We start from the raw sequence: 14,165 nt of genomic DNA, 5'->3' as shown, positions 1-14,165 counted from the left end.
GGTCAGAGGGAGAAGCAGACTCCCCACTGAGCAGGGAGCCCGATGCGGGACTCGATCCCAGGACTCCAGGATCATGACCTGAGCTGAAGGCAGTCGCTTAACCAATTGAGCCACCCAGGCGCCCCTTTAGTTGCTTTTTTTAGTGTTGTGGTCTGTTCATGTATATAATTGCTCATTATGTGTCAGCTCCTGTTCTAGGGGCCAGGAACCAGGGCTAGAGCAGTGAACAAGGTTGGCAAAATTTCTGCTGTCATGGAGCTCAGAAACCAGGGGTGAGAGACAGCAAACAAGTAGAAAATTAATTGTACTCTTGACCGGCACTAAACAGTGTGAAAGAATTAAAGCAGGGCACTAAGAGGCGGGGGACGGACGGTGGTCAGGGAAGGCCTCTCTGAGGAGTTGACTATTGAGTGGAAACCATTTTTTTTTTAAAGATTTTATTTATTTATTTGACAGAGAGAGACATAGCAAGAGCAGGAACACAAGCAGGGGGAGTAGGAGAGGGAGAAGCAGGCTTCCCGCGGAGCAGGGAGCCCGATGTGGGACTCGATCCCAGGACCCTGGGATCATGACCTGAGCCGAAGGCAGACGCTTAACGACTGAGCCACACAGGCGCCCTGGAAACCTGCATTTTAAGAAGAGCAAGCACCTGGAAATTTTGGGGGAAATACCTTCATATAGGAAATGTTCAGAAATTCTGAGAAGAATGAAATACTTAGGAATACATTTGGCAAAAGACGTGTAGACGTATACATTGAAAACCACAAAACTTGTTGGAATAAATTAAAACGCAAGTAAATGGGAAGGTTCATGGCCTGGAAGCCAGTATTGTTAAGAAGGCAGGACTATTCCCCAAACTGACCTACAGGGTCAGTGCAGTCCCCATGCAAGTCCCGGCTGACTTCCTTGCAGAAAGTGACAAGCTGATCCTAGAAAATCGCAAGGCCAGCGTTGCCAGAGCCCCGTGAGGGAGGACAGGAAGTTCCTGGACATACAGTCATTGAGGTTGGCAGGGCTTCTGCAATGTGAAACCCTGTGGGCCATGATAGAGCTGTTCCTGATCTCCTCAGTCTCGTGGGAAGCCTTAGGAGGGCTTTAAGCAGGGGAGTGGTACAGTTCAACATTTATTACGTGTCTCTCTGCCAGTTGCTGGGATGGGCATGAGGATGGCAGAGAACAGGACAGAATGTTGAACCTTTCAGTGGTAGGAAATGAGAACACCTCAATTTCTTTTTGTACGTGTTGGCATGTATTTATGTCCTGTTATGGACCTACTTCAGCATTATCTTAAGTGGAAATAGCAAGTGCTATTATTAGTAGTCCTTATGGAAACAGCAAGTGTTCATTATAGAATAATTAGAAGATTCAAACGGAAAGAGAGAAATGCATAGCTTTTAAGATCTTAGCACTTTGACATAGTGACAGTTCACATTTAGTGTTTCTTCCTTCTAGTCTTTGGAGTAGATTTATGATTAAATGTTTCTCAAGCTCAATAGTGAGTGACCTCACCCCCCAACACCAGGAAAGGAAACAACAGTGGGGGGATCGTAGGGTTTCTTGGGGCGAGTCAGTCCATGAGTCTAATGATTAATCCCTTTCAGGTGGAGCTGATCAGAATAATGTTCAGCATCAACCCCCTGGAGAACCTGAAGCTGTACATCAGCAGCCGGCCTCCCCTTGTGGTCTTTATGATCAGTGTCAGTGCCATGGCAATAGCGTTCCTGACCTTGGGCTATTTCTTCAAGATCAAGGAGATTAAGTCACCGGAAATGGCAGAGGTATCGTATATTCTAAGTTCTCTCAGTCTGGCCAGACTTTACACAGTAGGAGAACACCCTTGAGCTCTCCACACACCTTTCTTTCTAACCTAGTGAGAAAGCAGCATTTTTTTCAGAATCCTGTCTTCCATCTCCCTGTGGTTCACTTTGTTTGAAAGTATCTAGTCAGACAACTGTTGATTTCAATAATGTTACCAGTTTCAGTTACACTGTTTCACCAATGAAATGTGTATTTTGGAAAATATATTTGTAAAATGTGTCAAGAACATAGAGAACTAACATATTTGCTATTATTAAGTTAATAAATCATAAATAAATTTATTATTAAAGTCTTAAATTAGCTAATTGCTATTTTTAAAAACTAAACATTTGTTATTTTGAAGCCATATGTCATATGGAGTTCTGTTTAGCTGTACTGATAGCTTTTTTGTTGCCTGAGAAGGGACGCTAAAGAAATAGAAAGCTGGATCTTATTTCCAAATATATTTGTCTTTTTTTATTAAGCAGAACTTCAGTTATCTACAAATTTGCTTTCTAGATTTTACACTGTGGTCAATTTAAATAAATTATTAGGGTATTGTTCTTTAAACCTAAATCTAGGCAAATAATAGTTTGAACATTCATAATACAGATTTTATAAAGGTGTATTTTTGCATATACAAAGAAAACAACACAAAGTTAACAATTCTTATTTAATAGAGCTGAATGATAATGTGCCTATTAATAAATGTATTTTATGTTTTAGAAATTATGCTGAATTAATGATATGGTAAATTTACTCGTGGAAACGGTTTCTTTTAGGATGAATGAGTTCCTGCCTTAGTTGATTCCTGGAGTGCCTTCTCTTATCCTTTTTCTTCTTGAGTGTGTGCCTCGGTGGGAGTGGGAATGGGCCGGGGATTGAGATCGCACTGTTCCTGCCTTGTGTAGGAGAGGAGGGTTCTACTGGGGTGATGGGGATCATGGCTTGCTCTGTGCGCCGTGCGCTCTGATCCTCGAATCCCTTGGCCGGAGGGGCCACCTTCACAAGTGAACTCTCTCACACAGTTTAGGTAACAAGTTTTAGCTGTTTTCTGCCATTGAAACCCTTTCAAAGAGTTTCTAAGCAAGAAACAGACTGGCTGGCTCAGTTCTCCCTCTGTTCTGACTCTGCCTGAATCTTTAAAGGTTGTGCAAATAGGCTGCACCCACATTAGGGCTGAAAATGAATATTCTAGTCACAATCAGGCCTCTGCAGCATCCTGGCATTGCTTTCCCTCAGAGCCCGAGGCCATGTTGAACACTTGGCCAACACAAGTGATTAAGAGGCAGCCTGGATAATTAATCCTTAATAATCGAAATGGGGCCTGACATTGGCTTTGGCTGACTGTTCAGAATGGACTCGAGGTCTGCAGGAAAGCAGTGCCAAGCTGCTGCAGAACTTTGGTTATGATTAACTTAGTGATTTTATTTTCAAATGAGGACCTTAGGAATATGGGAAAAGTTTGGGGCTATGAATCAAAAAACTTAATCCTGCTTCTGCCTTCAACTGTGGAATGTAGAGAGTCCATAAGGTTGCTCCGGGCTTCAGTTCCAGTTGCAGTCTTAATAAATGCCATGTACTGATAGACTGATGCTCTAAAGGTAGACCCGCTCGACTGCTTGAGGATTGCTCAGATGGCTTTTTTTTCTTTTCTTTCTTCCTTCCTTTTTTTTTTTTTTTTTAATGCAGCAAGGAAAGGGTTTTTTTAAGAGGTAGCCTGATGAGGGGACAAGAGAGTAAGTTTCAGCTCTGCCTCCCTGAAGGAGGGTCACGGGTATCAAGTGGCATTTTTAGTCCAGGCTATAGTGTTAGAGTAATTGCAAGTGTAACCTGGTTTGTCTTCACATTTGGCAACTTTTTGTAGACTCACGTTGCCTGGAGAAAGAAGTTATATGTGACGGCCTAGGCTAGTTCGTTGTTGCCATTTCAGCCTGAGTTCATCTTTGCTTTTCTGTGAAAATTAAATTAAAATAGAACCAGGTGGGTACTTTACTATGTTGGTTTCAGTTTAATCATGACATCATCTGTATGTATTTTTAAAATTGCTTATGATTTACACCATCAAACAGATATTAAGAGATGCCTGAAGACATCTTTTTTCCTCCTTTTTGAAATTGTTCCTGTTTTAAGGTGGCCATGTTTCAAAGTCCATGACAAGGGGGAAAATGGACCGCGTGAATATTGGTATTGACTGCGGTTTTGCATTCTACAGAGAGAAAGCAAGGTGTATAGAACTGACCTTTTGAGGAGTTATTTTAAGGCAGCCTTATGTATTTATTTTTTTGCTTTTATTTATTTACATAATCTCTGCACCCAAGGTGGGGCTCGAACTCACAACCCCTGCTGAGATCAAGAGTCCCATGCTTTCCTGACTGAGCCAGCCAGGAGCCCCAAGGCAGCCTTATTTAAGAAAACAAAACAAACAGGGCGGGTCGCAGCAGCTCCGGGCGACCGGGCAGCCCAGCTTCGCGGAGGCCCTCGGCGTGCCGCGGCCCATGGGCGTGGCCCGTGCTTGCCCCGCCGCTTCGATGCCCAAGAGGAAGGTCAGCTCTGCCGAGGGGGCGGCAAATAAGGAGCCCAAGAGGAGGTCGGCGAGGTTGTCAGCTAAACGTGCTCCTGCAGAAGTGGAAACAAAGCCAAACAAGGCAGCAGGAAAGGATAAATCTTCAGACAAAAAAGTGCAAACAAAGGGGAAAAGGGGAGCAAAGGGAAAACAGGCTGAAGTCGCTAACCACGAAAAGAAAGAAGACTTACCTGCAGAAAATGGAGAAACTAAAAATGAGGAGATGAAGCAGGAGAGAAAGAAGCCAAGTCTGATTAATACCATAAACCATGTCTTATTAGTGGTCCCTGTCGCCCTTCTTGTACAATCCAGAGGAATATTTTTATCGACTATTTTGTAAATGCAAGTTTTTTAGTAGCTCTAGAAATGTTTTTAAGAAGGAGGGAATGCCACCTCATCCCATTTTTCAAGTGTAAATGCTTTTTTTAAGAGGTGAAATCATTTGCTGGTTGTTTATTTTTTGGTACAACCAGGAAATAGTAGGATATTGAATGTGGGAGGCTTTGATTGTCTTGGGTGTCAGCTCAACATTCCATAGCTGGGGTAGTTTTTATATCCTATAATACCAAGCATACTAAATGGCAATTTGGAGTCGGTCGTGCATTTGCTATGTCTTGAATATTTTAAATTACTTCTATTCCCACGTTGTTTTTGGTAGAATTGTTTCCTAAAGAAAACCACTCCTAGATCTTGGCTCTCCCGGTCCGAGTTCTTGTGCACTCTGTAACATCTTGGTCGTCGTAGTCCGGGTTTCCTAGTAACTCTGTTAATGTGCTGTGCAAGATTGAGAATTTGAGTATGTAGTGTATATGATATTAAATTGTGAATTAATGGGATTTAACAATGTAACAGTGTATCAGCATTTGAAGATCTTGGTACTTGATATACTGTTAAGGAAAATTTGCCTCCAGATTTTAAGCTGGAAGGTCACTGGAATAACTTTTCAAAAAGAATCACAACTACCTGTTTTTTTTTAGATTTTCGGTATGTACGTTAAGAATTGTGTACAAATTGAAATGTCTGTACTGCTCCTCAAAACAACCAATAAAAACTCAATTAAGAAAACAAACAAACAGGGGCGCCTGGGTGGCTCAGTCGGTTAAGCGACTGCCTTCGGCTCAGGTCATGATCCCAGGGTCCTGGGATCGAGCCCCACATCGGGCTCCCTGCTCTGCGGGGAGCCTGCTTCTCCCTCACCCACTCCCCCTGCTTGTGTTCCTGCTGTCGCTATCTCTCTCTGTGTCAAATAAAAAAATAAAAAATAAAAAAAAAAAAAAACAACTAATCATGGGGCACCTGGCTGGTTCAGTCGGTGGAGCGGGTGACTCGATCTCGGGATCATGAGTTTGAACCCCACGTGGGGTGTAAAGATTACTTAAAAATAAAGTCTTAAAAAATAATAACTAATCATAACTGCTAAGTGAGTTTGGATTAATGCTTTTAATGTTTTATTACTTTCATTCGAGCTTTCTTTTCAAGTTTGCTTCTGAAGCTAGATCACTTTCTACAGACATAATATGCTATTTTTTTTTTTTTTTTTTACACATTTTCTTGAATAAGTTGGTTTAATCAGCTGGTTTAATACCTCGTGCCGATGAAGAGTTCACATTTTGGGTTGCTTGGAAAGCCAGCACTAGGATGTCAGTGCGAGGGGCTGCTGGCTGGGTCATTACTGTTAACTGCCAGCGCTGAGCTCTGTGGCCCCGCGGCCCCCCCAGCGGTCACGGCTGTGGAGTGCCGTGACAGGCCGCACTTCCAGACCGCTCATACTTCCTTCCCTCTGTTCCCTGTCACCGCAGGATTGGAATACGTTTCTGCTGCGGTTTAACGATTTGGACTTGTGTGTATCAGAGAACGAAACACTGAAGCACCTCACAAATGACACCACAGCTCTGGAGAGCACGGTGACCAGTGGGCAGGCCAGAGCGTCCACCCAGTCCCCACAGGCCCTGGAGGACTCGGGCCCAGTGAACATCTCCGTCGCGATCACCCTAACCCTGGACCCGCTGAAACCCTTTGGAGGGTACTCTCGCAATGTCACCCATCTGTACTCCACCATTTTAGGGCATCAGATTGGACTTTCAGGTATGTGAGTGTAGCCATTTTCCGTTCAGATTTTCTTAGGCAGCAACTCTTCCAAGACAGAGTATTAGTAGTATTTGGTTTTTCCTCATCAGATTATTTTTATTTTTACATGTCTCCCCTTCTGTTGAGTTTGAACTAAATAAAGCCAAGAAGGAACTGTGTCTGCTACATCTTCACTTAAAGTGCTGGGTAAATAGTAGGCTCTCAATAAAAGTGACTTGAGAAGAAACTTTGAGGCCCACTCTGGTTTTAATATTTACAAGCGCAAAATTGTTATTCAGGTTTTTCATCTTAGAGTTTTCAGTACATACTACAGATATTGTTACTAGTCTGCAGATTTTCAAATGCCCACGTTAGCACTGTGCTAGCTGCTGAGAAGAAGTAGAAAAAGCCTAAGATCTGGTCTTGTCAATTGGAATTTTAGGATTATGGCAGAGACAAGGGTAACATGAACTAATATTTACCAAACACTTAACAATAGTTCCCGGCACAAAGGGAATGCTGTATTAAGTGCCAGCACCCCTCGCAGCGGGGAGCCTGCTTCTCCCTCTGCCCCCGCCCCCCGCTTGTGCTCTCTCCCCCTCCCTCAAATAAATAAGTCTTTAAAAAAAGTAATAACATCTATAGAACATTGAGCACTGCCCTTTGACCTGTAGTACCCTCTGACCAGGACAGACTGTAAGTGATTCAGGAGAATGTTGAGAAAGTAGCAGAAGCTGGAATAATTAGGAAAGGCTTCCTACGGAGGCCTAGACCTTAGAAGAATAGTCTTTGGTTCTTTGTTACCAAGAGCCTCTGAGTCCTTAGAGGAACTTGGGAGTGCCTGGCAGCCTCCTGCTGGCTTTTATGGGTGAGAGCTATTCCCACGGGAATGAGGCAGGGGTGACTTCTGGGCAGCAGGTGGACCTTCTCCTGCTGTTATTAGAACACCTTGGTTTTCATTTTAAGCTTTTTTATCCCTTACCAGTTCCCTGACCTTCCTGAAGTCTGTTAGACCCCCTGATCTTCAGTCTGCTCATATGTGAAAGGGGAACAGTATCGCTTCTTTGGTCGTGTTTGTGGGAAACCGGTATGTTTTATGTGAAAGGATACGTATAAAAGCAATTTGGAAATGGCATGAGTGCCGCACAGGTGCTAAAACGGTGGTGATAATAACTCACCCAGCCCCCCGCTTTCCGCCTTGGGCACTGGGGGCCCTTGATGCCTGACCATCTCCAGGCCCTGGCTAACAGTGGCCCCTTGCCGTTTGCCACACTGTGGCTCTCCCAGGTGAGCAGGCCTCAGCGTCCGGCTCAGAGCTCTTGGTCCTCAAATCCCGCAAAGGCAGATGTCTTGCTTCTATGAGCTGATAGGGGATTCCTGGGTGGGTTTGAGTCCGGGATTCATTGACATCCCAGAGCATAATAAATATATGAGTTCTTACCTTTATTTACCAATACCTCTCCCTCCCCCCGCCCCCCCCCATTTCTCTTTCATAGGCAGGGAAGCCCACGAGGAGATCAATATTACCTTTACCCTGCCTACAGCTTGGAGTTCAGACGACTGTGCCCTTCATGGTCACTGTGAGCAGGTGGTGTTCACCACCTGCATGACCCTCACAGCCAACCCTGGTGTGTTCCCCGTCACTGTGTAAGTGTTTTCCTGACCCTGGTGGATGCGTGTCAGAAGCTCCATTTACCATGAGTGTGACTGGGGTGCTTTAGCAGATTTCTCAGGATGCTTGCAGTAAATTACTGTGTAGAATTGTCACAGCCAGACCTGTCTAAAGGATTATTTAAGTTGAGGGCACCTGGGTGGCTCAGTTGGTTAAGCGACTGCCTTCGGCTCAGGTCATGATCCTGGAGTCCCGGGATCGAGCCCCACATCGGGCTCCCTGCTCAGCAGGGAGTCTGCTTCTCCCTCTGACCCTCTTCCTTCTCATGCTCTCTATCTCTCATTCTCTCTCTCTCAAATAAATAAATAAAATCTTTAAAAAAAAAAAGGATTATTTAAGTTGAATTTGGAATCGTAAAGGTAGAACTTTGGCATATAAGTATCAGAGTGAGGGAGTGCTTCAGCAGGTAGTAGAGGCATCTCTTTTCCTCTCTTCCCCTGCAGACAGCCACCACACTGTGTTCCTGACACGTACAGCAACGCCACGCTCTGGTACAAGATCTTCACAACTGCCAGAGACGCCAACACAAAATATGCTCAAGATTACAATCCTTTCTGGTGTTATAAGGGGGCCATTGGAAAAGTCTATCACGCTTTAAATCCTAAGCTTACAGTTATTGTTCCGGATGTAAGTGAGAAAAATCGTGTGTGTGTGTGTCTGTGTGTCTGTGTGTCTGTCTGTCTCCCAGTATCTGGGAACTGTTATGTAGGCCCTCTTTACCTCCTTGCGTTAGCTTAGCCCATGCCGTTCTCGATTTCCAGCTGGGCCGGGAGACTGGGTGGAGTAGTGGAGGCTTGGAAAAATGTGCCACCCTGTTAGTTAAGGAAACTCTGCATCCGTTCTTCCTTTTCTGCTTTGGTCACCAGTGGTTATGTTTGTCGAGCAGCCGCCCTGTGCCTGACTCATAGGGGTCACAAGGGATGCTTGTACCGTCTGCTCGTTCACACGGCCACTCAGGGATTAGTTGGTCATTGTCAATATGAGCAGTAAATAGTTTGGAATTCTAGAAAGGTAGAAGTAAGTCGGAGGAGATCAGTCTTTGGCTAGATATTGAGGGCTGGGTAGGTTTTACTTAATAAGGAGGAAGACACCGTTATCTGGACCAGTGGATGATGGGCTCATTTGGCTTCCTGCTTAGACTTGAACCCATTTTTAACAGACTGCACTGATTTTTGTAAATGTCCGTACTTTTCTTCCTGTTAGTATCTGGTAGGTCGATTTCTTCTTGCCTGATTGTTTTCTCTTTCTAGTATCAAGTTGTAGCAGTTGGTAGGCTGGGGGCCTGCGGGAGTGAGCAACAGAGATCAGGCTGGATGCTGGGCAGAGGCCAGGGTCCAGAAGGCCGTTTGTGCCTCACTGAGGCACTTAGACTTTCTGCGTTTGGGCTGTAGGGTCTTTGTAAAGCAGTATGTGAGGAAGACTGGTCTGCCCACCTGATGATGTGTTTATGGGATGGAGCCCAAGGATGATGTTTCATGGCCTGCAGGGGTGGGTGTGTGTGTGTGTGTGTGTCCCCGTCCGTCCGTCCTGTGATGATGTTTCATGGCCTGCAGGGGTGTGTGTGTGTGTGTCCGTCCGTCCTGTGATGATGTTTCATGGCCTGCAGGGGTGTGTGTGTGTGTGTGTGTCCGTGTGTCCATCTGTCCTGTGATGATGTTTCATGGCCTGCAGGGTGTGTGTGTGTGTGTGTGTCCGTCCGTCCGTCCGTGTGCCCGTCCGTCCTGCAGAGGGTGTGTGTGTTGGTGTGTGTAGGTGTGTGAAGGAAAAGGAATGGAAGCGTGGCCGGGCTGCAGCACCTGGCAGGCCTGGTGACTGACCACATGTGGGAGGTCAGAGAGGAGTGAATCAAGGGCTTGGAAAGTGAGGGAAACACAAGGAAGCTGCCCATGGGGAGAGGTCTTCTTGGTGGGGGAGTAACGAGGAATCGGGAACCCAGGCTTGGGCTGTCAGAGGGAGAGGACGGAAGAGAAGGGTAGGGGTTAAAGCCTCTGGGTCTCTGGGACTTTCCGGGGAAGGGGGGGACCTTGGGGCGGGGTGCTCTTGGGCAGTGTGGGAGTGAAGAAGCCAGGGCAGGGGGCTCCCTTAGGAAGGAGTGGGTGGCCCCAGGAACACTGTCTTTACTTAGATCTAGTTTTAAAAGTTTAGAAGAGAAAAAGAGAAAAAGAGAAACCTGTCTCCTTCCAGTTTAAGAATTAAAGTTGAGGCGAGTCTAGAGGTTATGAACCCTGTTTCCAGAAACCTGGCATTAAAATCTTCCAGTAACTCAGTGCAGATGTTTCTGGTTTATTCTCCTTATTCAGGATGACCGTTCATTAATAAATCTGCATCTCATGCACACCAGTTACTTCCTCTTCGTGATGGTGATAACAATGTTTTGCTATGCGGTTATCAAAGGCAGACCCAGCAAATTGCGTCAGAGCAATCCTGACTTCTGTCCTGAGAAGGTGAGCAGTGGATGGGTGTGGCCCAGTACTTTGCTGGAGATCTCTGTAGACAGAAAGCCCTGCTTAGTCCTTAATCGTGGGTGGCTCCTTTTCTCCAGAGAAATTAGGTCCTGTCTTTTTATCAGAAGTAGTCTGCCCTCAGCCTAAATCGTGGTGTTGGATTTTCAACCACACACCCACTTCTTAGCTGGTGAAAGGTACTGAGTGGGAATTGTTCTCAAAGTCCCATGGGAGAGCAGCGGATCCTGAAGGGCTGCTTCCTTCAGTTTCTGTCAGCTTGAGAAATCATCTCAGAATCCTGATCATGGTTTCAAATCCGATAACTCTGTCTCAGCATGGGCGTTCCGCTGGATCGGCCGCTTCCTGCAGGAGACGTTTAAGATTTCTATTCATTCCCTGCTAAGAGATTTTTTTCTTAGGGATTTAGTAATTCCTCTGCTCCATAGATGCATGCCGTGTAGCTCCCTAGTGTTTGGTTGGAGACCGGAACCCAATAAGGCTGCTGGTGGGGCTGAGTTACCGGGGCTTTGCTGTGTGATGGGTTTGCTCATCTTCTTCTCTTCTAGGTGGCTTTGGCTGATGCCTAATCCCACAACTGCCCGTTTTCTAAGAGAGACTGAGAGAACCATAATCATTGCCTGCTGAACCCAGCCTGGGCCTGGACACTCTGTGAATATATTATCTTGCAATGTTGGGTTATTCCAGCCAAAGACATTTCAAGTGCCTGTAACTGATTTGTATATATTTATAAAGATCTATTCAGAAATTGGTCCAATGATGCACGTGCTTCGCACTGGGTGCAGCCGGAACCCTCAGCCTCCCCTGCGGACTTGGTGGGACGACCCTGCGCAGCGCCAGAGAGGATCGTGATCTCAGTGCCACGGGGCAGACCATGCTGTCTTCACCAAGGTCACGGGAGCATCTCATTGCTGGTGGGGTTGAGGTTTGCTTTGGTTCTTGTTTCAGCCCGATATGTACAGAATGTTTGAAACAGTCTGCACCTTTGATGTGATACTGCATTTCCAAAGCCACCAGTCCATTTTGTGGATTTTATGTGTCTGTGGCTTAATAATCATGGTAACAACAATAATCCCTTTTTCTCCGTTTTGCTTGCAAGGAAACATGCCTATCTTTCTTAGTTTCTTGTTTTGTTTGTTTTTTTCTTTGAAAAGAAAAGTAAAATAGTCACGTTTTAATACTACTCTAGTTAGGACAGACTTGTGCTTTTTATCTTGAGTAAAAAGTTAACTGTTGAAAAATCACCTACATGGTAAAGATCTAAGTTTCATTTTCCATACGGATGGTGAGGAACCTAGTCTTGTGTGAGTTGAGTGTGGGCACAGAATGTTCCACTGTCTTCTCCTCTCTTGTCCCTTCCCTCCATTATAAAAGTTGAAGCAGCGTCCTCACTCAAAAGAGCTTAAAAATTAAGTAAATGGCTCTAGAGTAGAGTAGAAATTAGCTGTTCTGTTTTCTGGAATGCAGATGGCAGTATGGAAAAAGAAAGATGATTCAGTCTAATAGTTGTGCAAGAGTTTCTTGTCTTCTTTGAAGAGGGAGTGGATTTTCTTTCTTCCTTTTACTTTTTGCATATGTCTGTGTGCAGTGAATATATCTTCAAAAGGAAAATGGCAACTGGTAGATCAGTGACATGAAATGGTGCCTGTGGAATTGGAAGGAAAGCAGCTCTGATCTGCCATGTATGAGGAAAACCAAAAGCATTTTTCTTTCCTGTGGCATTTTGATGATCTAGGCCCTTTATCCCTTTTTCCTTCTAATCCATCTTCTTGTAAAAAAAAAAAAAAAAAAAAGCGTTTTCTTTTCTAGTCCTTTCTTATTGTATTCTTACTGTTTTTCATAATAGCTCTTTGCCTTAATAACTCACTGTCATGACTGACTTCTGTGTTCTCCCAAGCAATGTTGTAGAGCATAAGGGCAGTTAAGACCTTGGATGTCAGTACTTCTTTCCCTCAACTCCAGGTCTGTAGTCTGTTCCAAATTAGAATCGGTCCTGCAGTCTGAAATAATTAGCCTAGAACATGTGATCCCAGGCATTCTTGAATGGAAAACAATTGTGGGCTCTTACTGAAGATTGTTAAAGTAATCACTGTAGTAACTTAATATGTTAATACTCCCCCTTTTTTCCCCCTTGTGGTACATTTCAAGCACAGTAATCATACTTGTCTATCCAGTTTTTTTTTTATGAGCTGCTTACATGATGCACGGCTAACCTGTTCATTTAGTTTTCTCTTTAGAGACTTTGAGACTTTTACTAGACAAGATGGAGAAAGAGCCATTTGGCTTGGCCTTTAGAAACATCAGTATCATTAAGACCACCCGACTTTAGGTTAAGCTGCTACTGAATTCATAATATCCCAGTGAAGTGGAGTTAGAGGGAGAGATTTAGAACTGGCAGAGTACCGTAAAAGGAGACAGGTGAAGAAAGTCAATTTCACTGGTTTGTTCAGTCCAGCTTGTGGCTAATATTAATTACCCTTGTTTTAATTACAGGAAATGGCTGGACTCTGTAGCCAGGGGAGGAAGGACTCTGTTAGACCTGAGGGAAGGAAGTGCCAAAAATGCCTGGACAGTATGACTTGTCCTGAGGCCAGGACACACACTTTAAAATCCAGCATTCACTCTAGCAGGTAATTTCTCAAAGATCTTATGGAAACCCAGAGCCAGGTGTCTGAAGGAAAGTGGGGAAGAGGAGGCCATGGACCTGGGTGAAGAGGTCTAGGAACCGAAGAGACTCCCATGGAATCTCAGGAAGCCCAGAGTCCTGTTCATACCCAGGCATTTGCAGACGAGGCCCGGTCCTCCGCCACATCTTGCTGAGGGACCTCAGGGTTAGGAGAGCGTCCCACACAGGGCCCAGGTGCCATTCCGAGTGACCCCGCCCGGGAGCCCCGGTGCGTTCTCAGGCATCTTGGACTGGAGGTCCAATCAAAGGTTAGCAACTTACTATTAAATGGTTGTTTCAGATCATATTGATCTCTTTCCTTTTTCCTTTTGTCCTTTCACTGTATGACTTGAATCAGTTTTGATTCTATTTGTAAGTTTTTCTCGTCACTAGGAGCCTGCGTTTCGGTTGCATTTTCTTTGGCAGTCTGTAGGGATTCAGCATCCTGGTTTTCAACCCTCCTGCAGGCACTGTGGGGTTACGAGGGCCAGAGGACCCATCTCACTTACCTTGCATGATGGTCAGTAGCTGATCTGTTATGGCATTCACTCCCAGATTAATTTTCCGTGTTTGAAATATGTGCATATGTGCTTTACAGAATAAAACCTCTGAATTTATTTGCCGTGTCTCCCATTTCCTGCCATCTGAGGGGTGTTTTCTAAGGGAAGAACATCTGCGATAAGTAATTGAGGGTGTTTTGCAAGCTGTTCTCTCCAAGTGTCCCCCGTCCTCAGGATGTGGGGTGGGCCGCGTTTCCTGCTCAGCTGGCCTCAGCAAGTACCCGGCTCGTCTCCCCGTGAGTACAAAACCTCTTTTAGTGCACTGGGTCAACAGGTCCTCACCGGCGTGGCCCCAGTCCTGCCCAGAAGTAGATAAAGTAAGGAATACAGACCACTAGGGAGCATTTGCGTAGCTATGGGCTTTTGAAGACCCCCT

At 45.1% G+C, this 14,165-nt stretch overlaps 1 protein-coding gene and 1 pseudogene across 2 annotated transcripts in view; both read left to right on the top strand.

The window, feature by feature from the left end:
* The window catches only part of TMEM248 (transmembrane protein 248), a 42,119-nt gene extending 28,273 nt beyond the window's left edge, over nucleotides 1-13,846 (top strand). For both annotated transcript variants that reach the window (XM_073884249.1, XM_025864529.2), the window contains exons 2-7: nucleotides 1,602-1,778; nucleotides 6,163-6,448; nucleotides 7,927-8,077; nucleotides 8,546-8,729; nucleotides 10,403-10,546; nucleotides 11,113-13,846. In XM_073884249.1, the coding sequence (XP_073740350.1) occupies nucleotides 1,620-1,778; nucleotides 6,163-6,448; nucleotides 7,927-8,077; nucleotides 8,546-8,729; nucleotides 10,403-10,546; nucleotides 11,113-11,133 (945 nt within the window). In that variant the 5' untranslated portion in view covers nucleotides 1,602-1,619 and the 3' untranslated portion in view covers nucleotides 11,134-13,846. The remainder of the gene's footprint in view (nucleotides 1-1,601; nucleotides 1,779-6,162; nucleotides 6,449-7,926; nucleotides 8,078-8,545; nucleotides 8,730-10,402; nucleotides 10,547-11,112) is intronic.
* LOC141371079 (non-histone chromosomal protein HMG-14 pseudogene) lies at nucleotides 2,364-5,432 on the top strand (annotated as a pseudogene).
* Nucleotides 13,847-14,165: the final 319 nt, after the last annotated feature.

Source organism: Callorhinus ursinus, unplaced genomic scaffold, assembly GCF_003265705.2.
Source record: "Callorhinus ursinus isolate GAN/ISIS: 27379988/994484 unplaced genomic scaffold, GSC_fseal_2.0 scaffold55, whole genome shotgun sequence".
In the NCBI taxonomy this organism is placed as follows: domain Eukaryota; kingdom Metazoa; phylum Chordata; class Mammalia; order Carnivora; family Otariidae; genus Callorhinus; species Callorhinus ursinus.
The sequence above is the reverse complement of the archived record's forward strand: the minus strand, read 5'-3'. Positions and strand labels throughout refer to the sequence as shown.